General features: G+C 33.9%; 1 protein-coding gene across 13 annotated transcripts in view; it reads right to left on the bottom strand.

Annotated features, from left to right (window-relative positions):
• The window catches only part of RELCH (RAB11 binding and LisH domain, coiled-coil and HEAT repeat containing), a 121,476-nt gene that overhangs the window by 31,715 nt on the left and 65,043 nt on the right, over positions 1-24,718 (bottom strand). For 10 of the 13 annotated variants that reach the window (XR_003016916.2, XM_011733318.3, XM_011733317.3 and 7 more), the window contains 11 exons: positions 24,147-24,237; positions 21,416-21,487; positions 18,766-18,906; positions 18,188-18,352; positions 15,157-15,304; positions 12,670-12,826; positions 11,962-12,085; positions 10,072-10,120; positions 7,951-8,030; positions 2,861-2,967; positions 1,464-1,563 (listed from right to left, as the gene is read on the bottom strand). Coding sequence is in view for 12 of the 13 variants with exons in the window: in XM_011733318.3 (XP_011731620.1) it covers positions 1,464-1,563; positions 2,861-2,967; positions 7,951-8,030; positions 10,072-10,120; positions 11,962-12,085; positions 12,670-12,826; positions 15,157-15,304; positions 18,188-18,352; positions 18,766-18,906; positions 21,416-21,487; positions 24,147-24,237 (1,234 nt within the window). In the remaining variant the exon portion in view is untranslated. Of the gene's footprint in view, positions 1-1,463; positions 1,564-2,860; positions 2,968-4,314; positions 7,490-7,950; positions 8,031-10,071; positions 10,121-11,961; positions 12,086-12,669; positions 12,827-15,156; positions 15,305-18,187; positions 18,353-18,765; positions 18,907-21,415; positions 21,488-24,146; positions 24,238-24,718 lie in introns of those variants that run through there. The other 3 variants (XM_071085231.1, XM_011733315.3, XM_071085230.1) reach the window with 3 other exon arrangements.

Below are 24,718 nucleotides of genomic sequence, written 5' to 3' on the forward strand. Positions count from 1 at the left end.
TACATCCAGAAGGAACTTGTACTAGACATAAAACCAAATAGTGACTTTGGCATTCATCTTCACAAAAAACCTCTGATTATGGCTTTTTAAAAATTGCTTCTGTATGATAACTGAGGGAATAACATGGATGGAGAATTTTCAGCTTCCTGACAACAATGGAGTCTTCTTGAATTCACAAATCTAACTTACATATTTCAGAATTTTAGAAAGCATATATTTTAAATATATCACTACCCCATCTCCAATTGCAATTTATTTTCAATTGTGGAGAAATTCTGATATTCAGCAAGATTTGAATTATCCAAGTCTTTTTATAGAAATAAATGTTTAGGTATTTTAAGAATCACATGAATATTGGGGCAATTTTAGTTTGGATAAGTATATGTTCCCTATTACCATCATATATTTTGTGAAGTATTAGCATGGATGAAAAAAATAATGATAATGACAGTAAACATATAAGCATTTATTATGGGCTTATATAAAACATATAAGCACTTATTATGTTCCAGAGACTGTTTTAAGGGCTTTAAAAGCATTAATTAGTTTAATATTAACAAAAATCCTTTCAGACTGATACTTTGAGACAGATACTTTTTGTTATCAACTTTCTTTTGTAGATGAGGAAGCTAAGGTACGGAGAGGTGCAACCTTGTCCAAGTAATCTACAAAGTCGCTAGGTATCAGAGATGGAAACTGAACCCAGGCAGCCTAGGTTTATTGCAAGACTGAAGATCAACAAGAAACAGTAGACCAATTTTAGTGCTCAAATAAAGTTCTAAACCTCAATCTCACTGCTCCCTGCCTACACACATACTAGGGCTATGACATAATTTGCTATATGATGGGTATAAAAGATAGTTCTTTCAATTTCATACTTCACTTGGGTAGGTAGTAATTTAATACAATTTAGGTAAATTATCTGCTCTCCTCTCTTTTACAACTCTATGGGCAGTTAATGTATTGGGATGCTATTCTACATATGAAATGTTAGGGAATAGTGAAGTAGGAGTAATCAATAAAATAAACATTTCCGTAATTGCAATAATTCATTTTCTAATGCTACTGATAAATTCAACTATATTTTACAATTTGAAAGATATCCTATGCTTTTTCAGTTTATTTTAGTAGTCATTTACCTCAGTAAATAGAAAAGTATAGTCAGAAAGAGTTATGTAAGTTAGAAATTAAAATAAGATTTAAAAGATAGTTGGAGAAATAAAAGTGATAACTGAATAACATTCAAGGAACCAGTAAGGTGAAAAACCATTTTTAAATATGTTAAAGCTAAATTTCTGCCCCATCACACAGTACACAACTAGACACTGTTAAAAGCCATAAAATATATATTAACATAACATGATATCTTTAAAAAAAAAAAAAAAAAATTCCTTTCTTCTTCTCAAAAAAAAAAACCCAAAAAACATTACAATTGAAACCAACAGAGGCATCTGTTGACATACCTCAAACATTCTAGCAGCAGTACACCTGACGAGTGCTGAAGTATGGACAACACCATACCACAAAACAGTTAATAGTAACTCATGGTAGGCTGGATTTGCACTAGAAGAAAAAAAAAAACAGTGTTAAAATGGAGAGCCACAGTCCCTTACTGGTATACTGAAAAACACAATATTTATAAGGAATATTAATGATAACAATATTTGCAGAACATATGGAATTACTTTGTTTGCTTATATAGGTTGCAACTAAGATTCTCGGCCAGGCGCGGTGGCTCACGCCTATCATTCCAGCACTTTGAGAGGATGAGGTGGGCAGATCACGAGGTCAAGAGATCGAGACCATCCTGGCCAACATGGTGAAACCCCGTCTCTACTAAAAATACAAAAATTAGCTGGGAGTGGTGGTGCGCACCTGTAGTCCCAGCTACTCAGGAGGCTGAGGCAGAAGAATTGCTTGAACGCAGGAGGCAGATGTTGCAGTGAGCCGAGATCGCACCACTGCACTCCAGCCTGGTGCCAAAGCAAGACTCCGTCTCAAAAAACATACATACAAACAGACAAACAAACAAGATTCTCTAAAAAAAGGATGTCACCTTCCTTATACAACCACAATCTTTTAGCATATTCGGAAATCACACTTTTAACTTCTCTAAGAATTTGCAATTGTGACAGATAATTCCACTCTTTTTAATAGCACACAAGTTAAAATTATGAAGAAACAAATTTCTCCATGAGGAAAAAGGAAAGACCACTGGACTAAGAGTCAGGTGGGTAAGTTACAACTTCTGTGGGTCTTGGTTTCTGCATCTATAAAAATTGGGGAAGCAGTACATGTCCTATGTATGTCACATGGATGTTGTAGAATCAAATAAAATCAACTCAAACCATCTATATGGAAGGGTATGTTGGCTGTGAAGCCTATGCAAATGAAAGGTGGTATTATTAACAAATGCATGAGTCTGTTTTCGGTAAAGACAGATAAAATTACTTTAGCAGCCAGATGATGTGATGATGAGCAGGACTAGGCAAATCAAACAGAGTGAAAATAGGAGCCAAAGAAGCTGGCTTTCACTTGGGGCTCCTTTTTCAGTTCTGGGAAACTAAATTTTCTTCAAATCTGTACTTGATTTTATTTCTCCAACTGCTTCAAAGAAAACATATGTCTGCACCCTTCTCCCTACTTTTTAAATTACGATGTATTGATTACAAAATACTAAGAATGAACAAATAAGCAAAGCCAAAAAACAAACTAAAATACACAAAAAAAACCCCTTAAGTTTCAAAACCAAGAGAATTGGTGTGCATGTCAACTCTTTGAGACTTAAAATATGTACTCTATACATCCAATCTAAAAACTTTATGTGCCTTTTAGCAAACTATAAGCTGTTATTTCTTACCCCAATTCCACAAAAGAAGCCTTCAGGCTATCAAGAGGAGCATGAGATAATGAAAGCAGCGTCATTACATCTTCTAAGAATCCAACTAACAATTTTCGGTCTTCTTCCTACAGAGGAAAAATACTGATAATGAATATCCAAACAATCAAGTAGAACTAAATACCATATTTACCTATCTATAATAAGAAAATGTTACCAAATAAGGGGAAAATATCCAAATTTGGAAGCTATTTTAATTAAAAGATATTTATTAAGCATATCTATCATCAGAATGGTATGAAGACAAAGACTATCCTGATACTTTAATTTAGACCTGTGGTCTAATATAGTAGTAGCCACTAGCCACATGTGGCTACTTATATTTAAATTTAAATGAGAAATTATGTAAAGTGAAAGATTCAGTTCCTTGGTCGAACTGGGTACACTGCAAAGGCTTAATGACACATGTGGCAAGTGCCTATCTGATTGGACAACTCAGCTATAGATTATTTCCATCACTGTAAAAAGTTTGGATGGTTGGTCCTGATTTAGAACATTAAAAGGTATAATCTTTTATTAAAATTTACCTTACCAATTTTAGTTCCCATGAATTTTGGCTCTACATAATACAAACTACTAGAACAGTTACCCCCTTGTAGAAAAAATAGTAGAAAATTGATTTCTAAGAAATTATCTTTGCAATATCCTAGTGATGAAAACTGCATGCTTGGTAAAATATAGACTACTGTGTTCTTTTAAGAAACAGATGCACAACTTGATTAAAAAATACCTTGTATTTTTCAAACTTTCTTCAACGAAATATTATTACTTTCATAATCAGAAAATATGTTAGAAAAAGAAAACCTGCCAAATTAAGAGAGTAAAAAAAAAATAGCTTTGTATGTTAAATTAACCTGAATGTACATGGGAAGGGAATCTGATAGTCTTTCAGAAAATAAATACATAATAAAGTCAAGTTGACACTAGGGACATAGGAGGTCAACAGTAAAGAGCTTCTGAATGTATCAATAGATCCATGAGGAAGACTGGATCACCACCTACCCTTTTTTTTTTCCTACATAATCAGGTTAGTTTAGAATGAAGTAGAGATAAGGACTGACAAAAGTAATGGTTAACATGAAAAAAGGATGAATACAACAGTTTCAGGACACGCAGTTTAACTGACAAATCAGCATCAGGGCATCTCTGGAATGGGGATTTCACCCATATTTAGTTACCTACTATTTCAAATATAAAATAGACATAACTTTGGAAAACAAGCTGGAAATCTGAGAAAAACCTAAATGTGAAATAAGAGCTATAAAATAAGACTTCTAAATAAGTATGAATTCTTTTGATTTTTAAAAATTTACTAAAATCTTATTTATCATTTTTGGAATCTCAAAACAAGTAATACTGCTTATATATTCAAGTAATTACTTGAATCTCAAAACAAGTAATACTGCTTATATATTTGATTCAAGATAATTTTTGTTTACTATAATTTACCCTAACAAAAAGTTTTGTTTAGTAAGATAAACATTAACTGCTGGTATGTGCTTCCTAAAATAAGAAACACTGGCAATCTGTGATTGCTACCTCAATATACTATTTATTTTGTAATAAGCTGAAAAGTTCTTATCTTTTTACAGATATGAATAACATATTTAGACTTCATAATGTCTCAAAAGAAATGCCCCTTATTCATTTATTCAACAGATCCATTCTGAGGGCCTACTATGAGCCAAACCTTGTTTTTGGCATTTAATTACTATGATTTAAAATGTTATTTATGGTTAAAATAAAAATATTAACAAAACTTCAAGAGGATGAAAAAGAGAGAGAATAAAATACTGACATCGCACAAGGACACTTTCCAAAGTTAAAGAGGAGAATGGTAGGCATACTGTTGTGTCTGGCACTGTTAGGACTTAGTATCTTTGATCTCCAAAAATTTACCGAACAATAGAGACAATTTATTAACATACATGACTTAAAATATTTAACAAACAGAAAAGTATCCATATCAGGGTAGTATCAGAAACTAGTGTAGAAAAGAAAAATTTAAAAGAATACTGTGCCACTTTAACAGAGCTGTAACTTCTATTGCAAGGTAATATATGATACTGTAACTGTATTTTAATACTATAGGATGATTTAAATTTGTCTTGAAAGAAGAGTACAATAACTGGTACCAAAACAGATATATAGACCAATGGAACAGAACAGATGCCTCAGAAATAACACCACACATCTACAACCATCTGATCTTTGACAAACCTGACAAAAACAAGAAATGGGGAAAGGATTCCCTATTTAATAAATGGTGCTGGAAAAACTGGCTAGCCCATATGTAGAAAGCAGACACTGGATCCCTTCCTTATACCTTATACAAAAATTAAGTCAAGATGCATTAAACACTCAACTGTTAGACCTAAAACCATAAAAACCCTAGAAGAAAATCTACACCATACCATTCAGGATATAGGCATGGGCAAGGACTTCGTGACGAAAACACCAAAAGCAGTGATAACAAAAGCCAAAATAGACAAATGGGATCTAATTAAACTAAAGAGCTTCTGCACAGCAAAAGAAACTACCATCAGAGTGAATAGAATGGGAGAAAATTTTTCTAATTTACCCATCTGACAAAGGGCTAAAATCCAGAATCTACAACAACTTAAACAAATTTACAAGAAAAAAACAGCCCCATCAAATTGGGCAAAGGATATGAACAGACACTTCTCAAAAGAAGACATTTATGCAGCCAACAGACACATGAAAAAATGCTCATCATCACTGGCCATCAGAGAAATGCAAATCAAAACCACAATGAGATACCATCTTATGCCATTAAAAAGTCAGGAAACAACAGATGCTGGAGAGGATGTAGAGAAATAGGAATGCTTTTACACTGTTGGTGGGAGTGTAAACTAGTCTAACCATTGTGGAAGACAGTGTGGTGATTCCTCAAGGATCTAGAACTAGAAATATCATTAGCAAAGACTTGGAACCAACCCAAATGTCCATCAGTGACAGACTGGATTAAGAAAATGTGGCACATACACACCATGGGATACTATGCAGCCATAAAAAACGATGAGTTCGTGTCCTTTGCAGGGATATGGATGCAGCTAGAAACCATCATTCTCAGCAAACTATCACAAGGACAGAAAACCAAACACCCATGTTCTCACTCATAGGTGGGAATCGAACAATAAGATCACTTGCACACAGGGTGAGGAACATCACACCCTGGGGCCTGTCATGGGGTGGGGGGCAGGGGGAGGAATAGCGTTAGGAGAAATACCTCATGTAAATGACGAGTTAATACGTACAGCAAACCAACATGGCACATGTATACTGATGTAACAAACTTGCACACTGTGCACATGTACCCTAGAACTTAAAATGCAATAATAAAAATTTAAAAAAAAGAAAGAAGAGTACAATAAATATGAATTGCTGTACTTTGAATTTAAAGAGCAAAATTAGTAAGTTAGTAGTGGGTAAAAGTTCAGGAAACCATTGGAAAAGGTGTTCTTTCTTCATTCTTACATTCTAACTTCTAAAAGTGCTTTATCCCAAGTCAGTATTTCCACCTTACTGGTGGGATTGCCTCATACTTAAAAATTACTACTATGCTTTGAGACACATCATATGTTATTTATTGCAAACAATGTTAAGTAGAGTATGGCAGCCTGTTACATGGTGGCCACCACTGAACCACACCTCCTGGTTCACACCCTGGCTTACTTCCCTTCTTTTGCTTGAATCTGGGCTGGGCCTGTGACTTATTTAGCAAGGGACTGCAGTAGAAACCATGTTGTGCTAATTCCAGGCCTAAGCCTTAGCCTAGCAGATTCTGCCTTTTCATTCTTGGGAGGCATTAGCTACCATGTGGTAAGTCTGGCTCTGCTGCTTCAGAAGCCATGTGGAGAGAGAGAGGTCCTGAGACTTACGTAGAGACCCCATCAGCTAACCCACTTATTGCAGCAACAGAAGTGACTGCCGGCAAGAACAGCAGAAGAGGACAAAGCTGAGTGAGGCCCAGATTACAGAATCATGAGCAAATGAAACAGTTATAATAGACGATTATGTTTTGGGGTTATTTCTTATGTAGTAACAATTAAGAAAAATAAAGTACAGCTTAAGCATCCCTAATCTGAAAATCCAGAATGCTCTAAAATTTGAAACTTTGTGAGTACCAAACTGATACTGTGTGTGAAAGCCTGTCATCATTTGCTGTGGCTGTTTTTTAGCAGCTGATATAGGTATTCTGTGCTTTGCTACCCTGAGCACATTATTTTTTTTTGCTGTATTGATGATATGTCATATTTTCTTATTGTTAAGTACATATGTGTGAAAAAGTATAAGAAAATGATTGCTTATTGGTAGCATATAAATGCAAAGTCAGGAATGATGGTGATGCCAACCAACCAGATTGTCCACATGGTGGCTGAGACAGCGATTCCTTTGCTTTCTCATGGTTCAATGTACACAAACTGTTTCATGCACAAAATTATTTAAAATATTGTATAAAATTACCTTCAGGCTATGTGTATAATGTGTATATGAAACACATTTTGTGTTTAGACTTGGGTCCCATCCCCAAGATATCTCATTATGTATATGCAAATACTCCTTTATCTGAAAAAAAAAATCCAAAATCTGAAAACACTTTCATCCTAAGCATTTGAGATAAGGGATACACTCAACCCGCATTATTAAAAAGTACTTAGCTAAAAATGATGATAAGGTATAGTGTTCTACAGTACTCTGTAGCTTAGTTCACCTAACGTATGTGCTCTGCTTGTCATTTATTTATGAAAAACTTACGGAACACAGAGAAACTCTGCTAAGTCAGTATAATCTAACACTTCTAACAAAATATCAAAAAGCTCATAATCTCTAAATTTATTTGTTCAAGTGAGGTTTTACTCAGGCCCTTATTATTCAAATATGCTATCCATTATAAATTATTTATTGAATAAAATAAGTAAATTGTTTTCCTTGGTTGGTAGCAATGTCACTTACATTAAGAAGACACAATACTAGGTATTTTTCTAAATGAAAAGACTTTTACTAGAGAGTAAGAATTTTTCCCTTACCTGAATATAACACGTAAGGACTCCTGTTGCATAAATAGGGACTGTAGCTTTAGTGAGGACCCCATTTCCTGCTGAGGAATCTAAAATTATTAAAATAATTTTAAAAAAGTAAGTATATTTTAAGTGTAAAGAAAAAAATTGTAATGTGATTATATTTAAAATTACAACTGTTTACTAGGTTACAAGGAAATATTATCATTACTTTGAAAAACATGTTTTTTGGTGGTTGTAAAATACAACTTAGTGTTTCTTGAAGAGCCATTAGCATAAACATTTCTGATAAATGGGAAAGAACTTTAATAACCCAAACGAGATGTTATACTCTTGATTTCCATAACTGGAAATCAGAACTTTCTTCTTGAAAGTCTTCTAAGTGTCCATATAGGCAGGTTGTCCAAAATTTTTATGCTTTCAATTTGCAGTTTAGTAAAATGTACACGCACTCACCTAAAAGCACATAGATATATGTTATTTGATCTATTTCTAGATATGAGGTAGTTTTCAGTACTAGCCTGATTTCCTGAGCCCCTCCTGCATCCTCAATACAGTTTTCAGCCAGACAAAGCCCTGATTATTTTCATGGAGGGGGAAGGAATCATGCTAAGTAAAGCAGAGAAAAAGGGGAAAGCATGCAACCATAGTTGTGTGCCCTGTAACTACTTTACAAGAGATTTTCTTATACAGCCTCTATGGACAATTTCAAAAGAAAAGTTGTGAGAGGACAATTATTATTCACAGCACCAAGAGCTCTTATTAACTGATCATGAGGCACTGTTTCAAGTGCTTTATGTTTGCTGTTATATTCCCAAGAATAGTTTTTAACTATACTTATTTTGTATATGGCTTCAAATTATTTTCTGAGGGTACTACATAAAGAAATTGAGTTGAAAAGATTTATTTAACTAACTGCCCTGAAGAAATTTTGCAAAAAAGACAGTCCCATTTTCACATTAATTAGTTTTTGAGATTTGTTTATTCTCTTGGTAAGAGTACCTTTTTTGGGGAGGGAGTGTTGATGTTAATGTTAGAACATAAGCTTAAAGTATATTCATAGATATGGACTATATATACAGGGGCTAATAATCACTTCCTATTTCAACAGCTAAACATTCATGGCTAATAATTCCAAAAGTTGTCAGTTTTTAAAATATTTACCTTTTTTCTTCACTAATTTATCACAAGAATAATAAACATATAATACCAACAATTTAGGCATTACAAATATCAATCCTTTAAAAAGACATTCAAAATAAACTTTGGGAGTTATTTGTCCCCCTCCCCTGCCCCAAATGTCTTCAATGTCTTCAGGCTTGAAAGAATTAATTTATTCATTCTCTGACTACCTCTGAGGACTGCCAAAAATGGTGTTTTCTAAACCATTCAACTCAAACCACTAAGGTACACACACACACACACACACACACACACACACACACACACCCCTAGGATAGATATATATATATTCTCTCTCTATAGATATATATATTCAAAATCAACCAAGTTAGAAATGGGGGTGGGGGTGCTACACATGTTCCACAGTTTATTCCTAGAAGCTAGAAAAATACATAGGGACACAAGATCCATACATAAATAAGTCCTTAGGCCAATGGTGCCAAGAGTAGACTTCTTAAAGTAGATGAGTGAAAACTATCAAAGAAATAGCTGGAGCTACCCATTCAAGCCTGTAGTTTCTCTCATGTTTCATTTGGAAAACATATATGCTCATATACCGTTCTTTTCTGCTATGTCTAATTTCTAAAAGTATACAGAACTAATTAAGAATTAGATGCAGCTTACTTTATAATTGTCAGTCTCTTGAATATACTACTTCAGACCTCTAAAGGTTGAGTACCCAGGCTGTGAAGTTCAGCCTTATATCAAAATGGTTACAATGAAGGTATCTATTTACAATCAGACTGACAGCGATTAATCTCACTGTCACCTCATGGGAAGGATATTAGATGTGACATAGTTATAAAACCAAGAACTCCATAATATAAATTTTTCCTTTTCAATTGTAGTTGCTAGTTCATTTGTACAATCTACATATATGGAGAATACAGCATTTTTCCTGCATAAAGAAATGCAATTGTTTTTAAAAGTAATAATGAACAGACTCACCAATGTTTTCTTCAGATAGTCTCAAAATCTCCTGGAACTGAGGTTTTACCTAAGCAACCCAAAGAAAAGATTCAAAAAGTCTCAGGTTCAATGGGCAAACTGATTAAATGAAATGTTTACTACTGTTGCTACTACTATTTATTTATTTATTTATTTATTTATTTATTTAGCTTTATAGATGACTAAGTCAAGTGGTCAGAAATGTAATTAATTCTTAATCATGAGGCTTAGGATAAAAGAGTCAAATTAATGAAAATGAAAACTTTAAAGATAAATTTTTGAAAAAATCAACTCAAGTCAATGGCCTCTGGTTTCTTTTATTAAATTAAAATAATTTCCAATATGATTTTAAGTGGTTGAAATTACTGCTTTCTAAAACTGAACTTGGTTATAGAAGGGCTATTTAGGTAGATATTATACGGTTAGAATTATCGAAAAAAGCATTTGGCTGTATTTTTAAAAAATGAAAAGGAATTCCAGTCACTTCAGGTGTTCAGAAAGTAACATATTCATCATGTGATATTAATTATTACAACTTTTCAAAATGAAATATGAAATACACAATTTAACTTTAATATGTTAAGTTAGAACAAAGGCTTGCTTAAATTTTTTATTATTAAAGTTATCAAAGATTTCAGGCCACTGAAGACAACCACTTACTGTTAAGTACATAAGTAGATTCCTACTTGCTTTTCGAAAAAAAAAATAGTTACTTGTTTTGGAGATATCAAACAATTTTTGCCAATATTGATAACAGGAAAATCAAATTATATCTGTTTAACAACTGAATGCTAGTGAAAAATATAAAATAATTTTGTTTTTCCTACAATAACATTAAGGTCTGGTTTTTGCCTTCCTCTCTGTAGGTGAGGCACATTAATTCGTATCTTTAGCTTAAACTGAGAGACAGACCAGTGTTAAAAGGTTCGTGTACTGAATCATACTTACAGAATTAAAAGACATGGAAGCAAATTCTTCATTTTACACATGAAAAGACTAAGCCCAGATAATTTAACTTAAATATTAAAGATCATAAACATTAGTCAACAGATAATAGGACCATAACCCAAGTCTTCTGAATTTTGTCCAGTTCCTTATACCATACTATTTACTTCAAATGTTTCAACTACAGATTTAATAGTAAAGAGCTATACTAAATTAAATTTAATAATTAAAATGCTTACCTTCTAAATGTGTTGATTAACATTTGATTATAGAAACTACACCTTTTTATGTCTCTTATTAGCTCTCTAAAGAACTGGTTTAACAAAATGTTATGAAGACAAATGGATTATAGGATTAATGAATAAATTAGGATCTAATGACATTCCAATGTTAATATTTGAAACTACAAAATAACCTGGATAGGCAAATGTGACAAATGATACTTTTGGTAATGACTGAAATATGTAGAATTTATCTCCAGTGTCCATGCTATTCTAAGAGGTGGTATCTTTGCAGCAAGTTTTATATATAAGTTGCTGTGGTTCCACAATCGCTTGAGGTTTTTACCAAAGTGTGCTGAGCAAACAGCTGCTTCCTGAACCTGTGATAGACAGTAAGTACCAGCAGCACATTCAAAGGATTGTGGCTGAGTTCCCTAGCTGACACTTCCTATAATACTGAAAATCTTTGAGGCTATCCACAATGAGTAAAGCTTATATCCAAGTCTGGATATGAACGAAGCGTAGGCTAAATCATCTTCTGAAAATCAGTAAAGATAAGAATATTACCAACTAGAACATTTTTTACTATCATAGTATTCTAAGATATTAAAGAAGCAAATTAGATAAAAGAATGGTTCATGCTTTTATTTACTCTGTTACAGTGTTTACACATTACATTTCTATGTCTTTTTCATATAAGAAAACATGGAATACAAGTTTTTACCTTAGTGTTTGTAAAAATTTTGCCAAATGTCCGGCAAAGGCGCCAGAAAAATCTGGAGAATTCATGGACACAGGCAGTTGAAGTAACATTAATTTTGCCAACTATTTCTATAAGTTGTGGCAACCTGAATGTGAAAGGAAAGAAAAATAGGCAGGGGATACATATAAATTACTGTTTCCTTGCCAATTTCTGAAACAATGCAAATCTAATAACCTCTTCTATTTCATTCTTTGAAAGGAATGGCATTGTTTGGGACCCTCTGAAAAGGTCGTAAGATTACATTATACTGTATACACTTTAAAAAGTAAAATTTAACTGTTTGCCAGAAAATATATGAAATCCTTAATGGTAGAATTCTGAGTACATAGTTAATGTGACTCAAATCTACGGATATGATGCTTCACACAAGAGCTTGGCTTTAGATGGCATCATTTTAGCCTGAAAAATGAGAAGTCTAGATGTAGTTTAAAATCTATCGCCACGATTGGACAAATGAGATGGTAGATAGATCATTTGGATAAAATACAGCAGCACCTTCTTCTCAGATAAATTACATATCCAGTGGTGTGAATCCTCTGTGCCCTAAAGGTGTTTACCATAAATGATGCCAAGTTACATTCTAAAAGTTTTGTTATATTTTGTCCTCAGGGCCAAGGCTAAATATAAGAGTTATCATCCATTCAAATTAATATGGAGGTGGTAACTTACAATTGATTGACAACCCACAGTAAACTCTCCCAGCCTGTTGTACCCTCCTGTTCCAGCTGGTAGTCATAAAGTTGTAGTAGCACTGCCAATTGCTCACGACTTCCGATAATAGTGGACACATCTTGAAGAGGCGACATAGGCCGAGGAAACCTAGTCACTACACATAACAGAAGCAAAATAAATCATATGGAAATTGGCATTTTGGGAACTTAGATATTCTGTTGAAAGGAAAATAAGGTCCTTCCTCCTCATATTTAATTACTTTCTTATTGTATAGTATAAAATTGAAATATACTAATGAAGTCATTTTTTAGGAAAATCAAGAAATTCTTGTGATATGAGAACAAATCCAACAAATCTCAAAAGATTTTATTCCCACAGCAGAATGTAAGCACTATGAGCAGAAATTGTTATCTATTTTATTCATGATTGTGTCCTAAGTGTCTAAAACAATGCCTGACATAAATATTTGTTCATGTTGTGTAGTAAATTGGTGATAAAAAATATTTGTGTGGGTTACCATTTTTATGAGAAAACAAATCTTCATTCATAACAAATTACAACCCAAATTATATGTGTGTGTATATATAAATGGACATATAGACATATGGATATATCCTAAATGAGGATATAATAAATCCTCATTTATAATAAATACATTATAACCTAAATGAAGGTATAGTAACATTAACATTTATAGCTACTGTTAAAAGTCAGAAAGTTAAAGTAAGTCAACAAGAACCAAAAATAAAGGACAATCACAAGAAAAGGTCACATAAATGTTAGAAGGAATCCCATGAGTATTAGAAGGAATATGTTCCGGATGGTACTGTTCTATCTAATCTGTAGCATATGGTTGGCAATAGATGACATTTGAGAATCATTTGTGAAATAAATGAGAGAATAACAAGTATTATGAGTAGAACTGCCCCCTGCCCAAATTTTTATGTTTAAGTCCTAATCTCCAGTATCTCAGAATGGGATCTTATTTGGAAACAGGGTTGCTGTAGATGTAGTGAGACAAGATGAAATCATACTGAAGTAGTCCCTTAACCAACACGATTGATGTCCTTATAAAAAGGGGAAATCTGGACACAGAAACAAGCACACAGAGAGTGTGCCACGTGAAGATAAAGGCAAAGTTTGGGGTGATGCATCTAAAAGCCAAGAAACACTAAAGATTGCCAGCAAACCACCAGAAGCCAGGGGAGAGCCCAGAACAGCCTTTACCTCGCAGTTTTCCTAAGGAGCCTACCCTGCCATCACCTTGATCTCAGACTTCTAACATTCAGAAGTGTGAGATAATAAATTTCTGTTGTTTAAGCCACTCAGTTGGTGGTACTTTGTTAAGGCAGCCATAGTAAACGAATACAGAAAATTAAAAAGAAAAAGGGAATCAGAAAGACAGGAAAATCCCTAGGCAGATGAAATGCCTAAATGAATAAGAGTAAAGGGGCAGAACCTGAAGTGGCCAGCTGGGAGAGCTTTATGAAGTCTTATCTAAAGTCTGAATTTTCATTCTCCTCAATAATATCATTTAAAAATGTTAAATTAACTCCACACCTTTCATTCTCAATTTTCCAAATAAAACTGACATTAAAATAGTATACACTATTTTTATCATGTGGCTTCGTGTATCTTTGGACACACTGCATCATACTCCAAATACATACTCCATGTAGCCTACAGTTTACATGAAAAATGAAATTGAAAAAGATTAAGTGTCTGTTGATGTTCTCAATGTTGTAATTCTTTGTCCATTAGAAACCAGTAAGAGACATGGATAATTTCACAACTTTGAAAAGGCTGCAAAGGTGCCTGACACATAGCAATAGCTTGTCTATAGCCATTTGTCCTGGACGTTAAGATGCAACAAGGTTATCAATTGCCTGCCAACTTGCAAAGGTCATTTACTAGCTACCTGGAGAGTAAGATAAGAAAATACTGGCCTCTGCTGTCAATTTTACATACTTCTGAAAGTAAGTCACATTTCTTCTTTGGAAAAACACAAATTCTGCCACAGATGCTTGTATTTCTTTCTAACAAGGACATAGTAGAAAAAAGTAATTATATTTACCTTCCCCTATTAAAAATAAGATAAAAAAGTTGGGGAAGAAAATATAAAGAAAACAGAAATGACAAGCTTCATATACTGTAACTATTAAATGAATCTTTTGTTGACTCAGATCTGTTAACTGAAGGAAATACTTATTTCAGCCTCCCCAGAAAGGCTATAAAAAGGCTATAGATTAAGAGCAAAAAGAAAGTATAAATATTATAAAAAAAGACAACAGGGCTTATTCATAAAAGATGAAGCCGTATTGTTTACCATAGGTATAATCTGATGACCACAAGATTCTACACACATAATACATTTTAATAATTATGCTGTCATATAAAGTGATTTTTAGACTTTTAATAAAAAACAATTCTTTGGGAAGCTAAGCTCATATTCTACATTTTTCTTCCAGAATTCAAGTTCAGTACCTTCTATCTGTGGCACTTCACCATGAAGCTTGGCTTTGCTGGAGAAAGGTGCATTCTGTAGCACTAATGCAAAGAGAGATGGGATCAACGACTGCAAGGCAGAAAGATACATGTGGAGCTTGTGTTCATCCAGCCCATGTTCTCCTTCCTGAAACATAAGGAGGTGGAAGCTAATTTTAGTCTTTTGAAGCTACATTGCTAATTGGATTTATGTATGATGTTCTTCCTTTTTGTGGCAAATCAAAGATTTAAGGATCTGTATGTTGGACTCAAGCGGTAAGGCACTATAGAGTGGTAGAATCTTTTACATGGAAAACTATAGGGTAAACATCAGTCATTTCCATTTGTAGGGAATAGTTTTTATAACTTTACTTTTTCATTAGAGAAGCTCTTATTTTCTGAAATTTTATAAGACATGGTAAAGAAATTAAAGTAAGGGACAGGAATCACTTTATCTTTTTTCTTGTTAGAATTGATACATAAATAATTGTACATATTATGGGGTACCATGTGATATTTTGATACAGGCATACAATGCGTAATGATCGAATCAAGGTATTGAGATATGCATCACCTCGAACATTTATCATTTCTTTGTATTATGAACATTCCAAATCTTCTCTTCTAGTGATTTTTGAAATATATAATCTATTATTGTATAGTATATATTATATATATAATATATTGTATATTATCAAATATATATATTTGATAGCACACCCTACTGTGCTATCAAACACTAGAATGTATTTCTTCTATCTAACTGTATTTTTCTATTAATTACTCCCCCAGCCCCCAGTTTCTGGTCCATTCCACTCTTTACCTCCTTGAGAACAACTGTTTTAGCTCCCACATATGAGTGAGAACATTCAATATTTGTCTCTTTGTGCCTGGTTTATTTCACTTAACATAATGTCCTCTAGGCTATCTGCAGCAGCAAATGACAGGATAGCATTTTTAAAAAATGGCTGAATAATATTCCATTGTGTATATATACCATATTTTCTTTATCCATTCATCTGTTGATGGACACTTAGATTGAATCTATATCCTGACTATTATGAATAGTGCTGTAAGAAACATGTGAGTGCTTGAAACTCAACATGTGAGTCCTTGAAAGTATGTGTCTTTTCAATATACTGACTTCCTTTCTTTCAGATATATACCCAGTGGTGGGATTGGTGGATCAGAGATATTTCTGTTTTTAGCTTTGTGAGAAACCTCCACACTGTTTTCCATAGTGGCTATACTAATTGACATTCCTACCAACAGTGTACAAAGGTTCCCCTTTCTCCACACCCTCACCAGCATTTTTTTTTTTTGTCTTTTTAATAATAGTCATTTTAACTGGGGTGACAGATATTTAACTGGGGTAACAGTCATTCTGGTTTAGATTTGCATTTACCTTATGATTAGAGATGTTAAACACTTCTTCATATACCTTTTGGCCATGTCTTCTTTTGAGAAGTGTTTATTCAGATCATTTGCCCATTCCTTAATTGGATTTTTTATTTTATTTATTTATTTTTTTGCTGTTGAGTTGTTTGAGTCCTTGCATATTTTGGTTATTAATCTCTTGTTGGATGGAGAGTTTGCAAATATTTTCTCCCATTCTGTAGGCTGTTTGTTCACTCAGATGATTCCTTCGCTGTGGGGAAGCTTTTTACTTTAATATCCCATTTGTCTATTTTTGCTTTTGTTGCCTATGCTTTCGAGATTTTTCTTCAAAAATCTTTGCTCAGACCAATGTCCTGAAACAATGTTTTCTTCTGGTAGTTTCATGTCTTACATTTAAGTCCTTAATCCATTTTCAGTTGACTTACTGAAAAAACTGTCCTTTCCTCAATGTATGTTCTTGGTGCCTTTGTCAAAAATGAGCTGGCTGTAAATGTGTGAATTTATTTCTGGGTTCTCTACTCTATTACACTGGTCAATATGTCTATTTTATGCCAATACCAAGATGTTTGGTTATTAGTGCTTTGAAGTATGTTTTGAAGTCAGGTAGTGCACTTTTTCCAGATTTGTTCTTTTTGCTCAGGCTTGCTTTGGTTAGTCATAGTGGTTCCACATGAATTTTCAGATTGCTTTTTCTATATCTTGAAGAATGTCCTTGGTATTTTGATAGGGATTGCAATGAATCTGTAGATCACTTTGGGTAGTATACACATTTTTAACAATTTTTCTATGAACAATTGAATATCGATATCTTTATTTTTTTAACATTTCCTCTTCAATTTCTTTCATCAATGTTTCATAGTTTTCATGGCAGAGATTCTTTATCTCTTTGGTTATATATATTTCTAGGCATTTTTTTAAAGCTATTGTAAACGGGATTGCTTTCTTGATTTTTTTCAGCTTATTCACTGTTGGCATATAGAAATGCTCAAATGCTAACCCAGCAGCAGTTCATGCTATAATACTTCCCCTCTCCTACTTCCTATCTCTTTTTATAGATTTGGCACATAGTATGCACTACACAAATAATAGTTTCTCTTCTAGTCTCTAAAAGAAACTTTTAGTACAAAAACTGGATCAAGAAGTTTCTATTGTTTCATCAACGTTTCTTTAATTCTTGTATGTGGGAAAATTAAAAGTTCATTTTAAAAATGAGAAATGAACTGCTGGAGTGGAACAACCACAGTTAAAGCAATTTTGACACTATGTAAGAAAGCTTTAGAGACTCATTTTCTCTGCATTCTGGAACTAGAGTTAATGCTTTGTGTAAAATATTTAACTACTCAGAAGGGTCAAGAAAGAGCTAGCTTTCTGAATAACGCAGGAGTTACTTCCATGAAGGTGCATTTCAGCTAACCAGTGCACATCATGCCCTTTCTCCTCCTCCAGCTTCAGCAAAGCAAAACTTCCTCAAATCTCTTTCTTGGCCCCAGTCCAACAGTATCTTTAACTGGTAATGTATTAGCATGTTAAGCTAAGGGGCACTTTCTGTCTCTGTTCCCTAACATTCTTCCAAGATGGCTTAGGATAGACCTTTTAAATTTCTATAAACTATATAAACAAAGGAAGAACTCACCCTGAGAAGTTTTTCAATCTTGTTCAGTAGTGTAAGTATAAGATGAGACTGTAAATTTCCAAGTTCTGTAGTCCACGCAGCGTAAGCTGGTAAAAATACTTGATGTGTAGCACTAACTACTCTTTCTGAGGGATCACCTAAGGCTGACAGCAACAATTCAAAACCCTGCCAATGAGAAAAAGGAAAATGTAGATTTTTAAAGGGATAAACTTAAAATAAAACACTTATTAAAAGGTAATAAAAATTTCAATAAATTAAGAAAGTATTTTTAAGCAAGAAAGAAGGCCATCCATAATCCTAGCCTTGCCATGTATCCACTGATGAGCAAACCAAAGAGAGGGAGTGGTAAACAGAATACATCCTGCCAATTTCCTGCCAGAAAGCTGTGGCAGATACTTTCTTTAACTGAACTGTAGCATTCTTTCCTCTGAGCTGCAAAATTGAAACCAGGCAGCCATCCTCAAATCACACCTGCCATCCTTATGATATATTATAAAGTATCCAAATCAGAGATTTGGAATATTATAATACTTGGAATTTTGTAATTGAGTAAAAGGAGGTCATTCTGAAAAACATACCTGATGATATTTGTCTGGATCATCAATGTATCCCATTATGATACCAAGGCTTTTGATAACAGCTTCTCTTACCAAATCTGCCTTATCTTCCATTAACATTTGTTGCAACATTGAAAGAACCAAGGAGCTACGGATTTCTTTCTGAAAATAAACACGTTTTTACTATTTATTTACATCTAAGCACAGAAGTATAGAAAATAATATGACAAACATCAGTGTAGTCAAAATCCAGATTAAACAGGTATTAACATTTTTATTAAAAATGCTAACTGCTACTGTACGGAGATTTTGCTTCAGACCTTTGTTTTTTGAAGACATAAAACATTACAGATATAGCAAAAATATGACTCAGCCCCAAATCCCTTCTGCTCTAGAGGCAATAACATCTACTCTGAATTTGGCATTTATTAATCATCTCTCAGCATGTTTTTTTATATCTTTACTAAATATTTAAAAATCTCTCAAATCCTTGCAGTTCACACTAGAAGGCACTTTTGACAAATCAACAAAGTCTACTACAAACTCTACTACAAATGGACAATGACTCTCCTGTCACTATTCGTTCCACTCAGAGAAGCGCACTGAGAGTTGTAACAGGAGGAATTATAAAAATCTCTCTGGCAATTAGAAAATTTGTCTGGGATATGGTGAGGAAACATTATAAAATCCTGGCATTCCTATTTCTTTGAAGAAGTGGGAAAAAAAATTCAAACAGGATAATAAAATATGAGAGTGAACTTTAAAAGTACTTAAAAATCGCATTGCTCTTTTTTATGCTAATATTTAATATAATGCACACCCACTGCTGTGGCTTGATTTCACACAGAATATTTTCCAGTTATGATAAAGAATGTTTTAGTTTAATGGCTGAGGTTAGGATTAAGAGCTACCAATATACAAATTCATGCTCCTCTTATCCTACTTGTACTAATATTGCAATTTAATCAATTTATAAAATTCTTAAAACATAAACTTGTTTAAGTGCTTTTCCCATATAATAACTAGGATAAAATAAAAATAAAGGCGGAGGACATGGCTATTTTCATAAATTTACAACATGATTTGGTATATAGAGCAAGGCTTGAAAGATATTTTTAAAAAGTCTGGTTTTCACTTTTTAGAAACAAAAATACATGCAATTTTAGCATATCTTAAAACACATTTAGGTTGGTGAATATATAACATCTTTTGGTACAGCCCCATTTATTTACTGTTTAGGCTAAAAATTGCCCTGAAACACTTTAAACTATCTAAAAGGACTTGTTGGTTGGTATCCGCACAAGGCAATATGACAGAGGTAAATAAACTTTAAGTGGGCATTTGTTTTATACTGATTTGGGCAAGGGTCAAGTGTGGCAATTAGTTTTAGTATGCCACAGGGACCCCACCAGAGCATCGGTCAGGAGGCATTACTCTATTTGAGTCATAAACACACTGAGGAACTGCCGCTGTACAGAGATTTCACTGCTATCAGTGACAGTGGGGTACACAGAAGGCAAGTATAGATCCACTGAGGAAACGTTGTATCTACTATTAATACTGCTTAGTATTCTAGGAGTAGAGTAGAACAGTCTATTTATCCTTTGAGAGCAAGGGATGTTCATCTGTCTTGGAATAATAAATAAGAGGCTCAAACCCATTTGCATCAATCTATCTATATGATTTATCACAACAATAAGGTATTTTCTTCCATTAGAAAAACAACTTAAAAAATTTCACCATGCCTAGCTCCTGGTGAAGGTATGGGAAAATAAAAACTCCAAGGTACTGTTAGTAGGAGTATCAATACATGCTACTCCAATTTTATCACTGGCAATGAATGCTGTCTACTTGGTTTCCTTGAAGTGACATTCTCACTCCATCCAATTTCATGAAAATGTCTGCCACATACCCAAGTCTGAATAACCAGTTTGGCTGTAAGTGTTTCTGTGAAGTAAAATTGGTGTCCCCTAAAAAAAAGCAGCTAGTTGAGCTCATAACTCAAACAACTGCCTAAGTGCTTTTCCTGCAAATGGCTATGATTTTTCAGTATGCAGCAAAGAGTTTTTATATGAGTACTTTCTATTTTGTCTCACAGAATATTAAGAAGATGCATGCTTCACGGGTCAAAATTTAGTAAAATTAACAATTTTACTGATTCAGCAAACTCCTTTTTAGGTGCAATTGGCTTTTTCTGCAAAAGCATGGCAGTAAAGAATACAATCATTACTATAATAGGACATTTGGGTGCCACTGCCCTGATTAGTGCTAATGCAGCAGCATTTTTGCCCATCCTTGCTTTTGTACCAACAATACAAATTTCAACACAGTGAAAAAGACAAAAAGTGTCTTATTATTATGAAAACAGTTTTCTCCTCGTGGACCTTTTTGGAAGGATCTCAAGGAAACCCCCAGGGTCCTCAGACCGCACTATAAGAACTGCTTATATAGTTTAATATATTTATACTCATTCAAAACCAGTGGTAATGTACCTATGTGTTTGCAATGCCATACTGTACTAATGTGAATCTCTTCTTTTTTGGATCATCTCTTTTCTTTATTAAGACAGCATGTCTAGGAGATATTTGGATTAAAATCTATAAGACACTCAAAAAAAGGTTTTTCTATTATTAGAAAAATAGTTTTAAGAAAAAAAAAAGACAAGTCTTACCGGAAGGTAAGGTGCCAATGCGCCACAGGATTCTGCCACAAGCAGTCGTCTTTCTGGGTATTTGTGATTAATCTAGAGCAAAATAAATACATAAATCAAGTATAACAGCATAGCCTCCCTTCTTCTAAAAAAGAATTACATTTCACCACAAATTCTGTTAAGAATGCAATAAAGCTTCTTGCTTTTCCACTTCTGGGAATCCCTGTGTGACTATACCTGGATCAGGAATGAGGGAGTGAGGGAGAACCTAAACATGAGGTTACAGGGGTCATCTGTTAAAGAAAAAAGGGAAAATCAAAGATGAAAATGTGGTAAGGTATCTAGAGATCACGGGCTTGCCTAAAACTAGGCTTTCCTTAGAGTATCAGGAGAAACCAGGACCTTTCCCTAGCAACAGTAGAATATTTTTAAATTTGGAAAACTCAGCTTCTGGATCTTATAGATATGGTCTATAATATGTGCCAGTCTTCTTTCTTCAACCTAAGGGATGAGGAAGTAAGTTAATCAATGATTTGACCAGAGCCCTTACTAGAAATATGCTTTTATTTTTCAGGTAAGCAGACTTCAATCCATTCCTCTGTTTGCAAATGCAAAATGGTGGGGTTTTGCTATTGTGATGACTACACTGAACCATAACCAAAAATAACAAAAAAAATGACACATACTGGGTTTTGTTCCCATATGTCTTCTTCATAGAATATAAATCTTTCTTTGACTGGAAAAGAAGTATATCTGTTCTCATATTCCCATATGAAAAGGTGACATAATTCATTAATGTATTGGATGCCTAAAATTAAGAAAAAAAATTATATAGTAATCTACTGGGAAACAAATTGGAGGTAGGCGGCTAGATAGATCCCCGATATCCAAGTTTACTCAGGTTACAGAAGAGGTGGCAGTAGAGATGTTTATAACTGATATCTTTGAATTAAATTTAATCCAGATGTAGTTACCTCAAAAGTAGAATGGTTTGAATGTCAAAGTATGGCTGTGCATAAACTTTCGTTTGCTTTTCTTTAGCTCAGTAAGTCTCAAAATTGAATGTAAATGCAAAAATCAATTGTATGTCTATATATTAGCAATGAACAAACTAAAAATAAAATTAAGAAAACAGTCTATTTACAATAGCATCCAAAAGAATGAAATACTTACAAATAAATAAAACAAAAGGGCAAAACGTGTACCACTCGGAAAACTACAAATCACTGTTGAAAGCAATTTTAAAAGACCTAATGCATGGAAAGATATCCTAAATTCATAGAATGAAAGACAATATATAAAATTAGGATGGCAATACTCTCTAGATAAATCTATAGATTCAATGCATTGTTTATGAAAATCCCAGCTGGCTTCTTTGCAAAAATTGAAAAGTGATCCTAAAATTCATAAGAAAATTCAAGGGACCTGGAATAGTCAAAATAATCTCGAAAGAGGAGAACCAAATTCAAGCAGTTAGGGTTTGTCTTTGAGGTGGCAAAAATGTTTAAAAATTGATTGTAGTGAAGCTTGCACAACACTGAATCATTAAATTGTACACTTGAAAGGAAAAAGACAAAAGAAAATAAAAAAACTATAAAAAATTAAATGTGCACAATTAACTGTATAGAATTGTAAACTGAAAGTTGTATGGATATATTGTAGCCAAGTTATTTTGACATCAAGTGATTAGAACCTCACCCTAAATTAGTATGCACTGTAATTTATAGACGGTATAAGGGATTGTGAGAGGTGGTTATTACTACATGTAATGTTTACTTTGTCTACTGAATCTGGGGATTCTACTTTATTTTGGTGGAAAAAATGAATGCCCAAAGAACTTGGGAATAGGACTATAAATGACTATATACTTCAGTGATATTCCAGAGACTAATATTTTTCTTAAGAATAAGTGACTGTGCTATTGTAAATAAAGCCATGTAATTTGTCTCCATAAGCAGGAAACCCATCTTTTTAAGGTGGAAAAATGAGGTGCTGAATGATCTAAACATTAAGTCTAGAAAGTCAATGATTCTGAGTTCTACAGAGGACTGGAATTTTAAATTCAATATAAAAGCAAAAGCACTGTTAGTAAAATAATAAGTTCAAGTATAAATACAAAAACCTCCCACATCAAAGATTTACACTTTGTATATGTGTAATATATACAAGTATACAAGATATAGTTCTATTTACACACACACACACACACACACACACACACACACACACACACACACACACACGTCTTCTTGCTGTTTCTTGAACGCATCAAGTATACTCCCACCTCAGGGCCTTTGTTCTTGTTCCATCTTATTTCATTCAGATTCTTTCTTAAACATCATTGCCTCAGAGATTCTTTCTCTAACCACCCTTCCTAGGAGAGCATTCCCCATCACTCTCTCGCCCTTATCCTGCTTTATTTTTCTTCATATTATAAATTACTGCAAAATAGCAGACCATTTCTTTGTTTCCTCTTATTTCACCATTAGGATGTCTTTGTCTTTTGTTCACCACTGTATCCCTAGTGACTACATCAGTACCTGGCACTGAAATTAGTGTTTCATAAGTATTTGTTGACTGAATGAATAAAGGAGAGCACCCCAGAGCATTCGTAAGTACTAATAAATCACTGTGCTGAGCTACAGAAACATCAGCATAATTTATTTCTTAAACGCCTTTAAAAAGGAAACTATGTATCTTTTTAAGAAATCAGGCTATAATAGCTAGGTGAAAACTCAGTACAGTTATTTACCTGTTCCCAACACTGTGGTAAAAGTTCAGCTTCTACACGTGTTGGTCCAACATGACGTGCAAATGCCACACAACCTGTCAGTATCATTTGCCTGAAAAATAATACAAAAAAAAAACACGAAACACAAAACAGCTTATATTTGCATTAGAAAGCACAACTAGGACTAAGGGTTAAAAAGTCTCATCTCTATAAATTCACATACAGAACAAGATTTTTGTATAATCAAATTAGACTTTTTTTTTTTTTTTTTGAGATAGAGTCTGGCTGTCACCCAGATTGGGGTACAGTGGCATGATTTTGGTTTACTGCAACCCCCACCTCCCAGGCTCAAGCAGTCCTCCCACCTCAGCCTCTCGAGTAGCTGGGACTATAAGTGCTCACCACCATGCCCAGATAGTTTCTATATTTTTGGTAGAAATGGTGTTTCACCATGTTGCACAATCTGGTTTTGAAAAATTAGACCTTTCGGCCGGGCACAGTAGTTCACGCCTGTAATCCCAGCACTTTGGGAGGCTGAGGCGGGCGGATCACGAGGTCAGGAGATTGAGACCACCCTGGCCAACATGGTGAAA

This window comes from Macaca nemestrina, chromosome 19 (assembly GCF_043159975.1).
Source record: "Macaca nemestrina isolate mMacNem1 chromosome 19, mMacNem.hap1, whole genome shotgun sequence".
Lineage (NCBI taxonomy): Eukaryota > Metazoa > Chordata > Mammalia > Primates > Cercopithecidae > Macaca > Macaca nemestrina.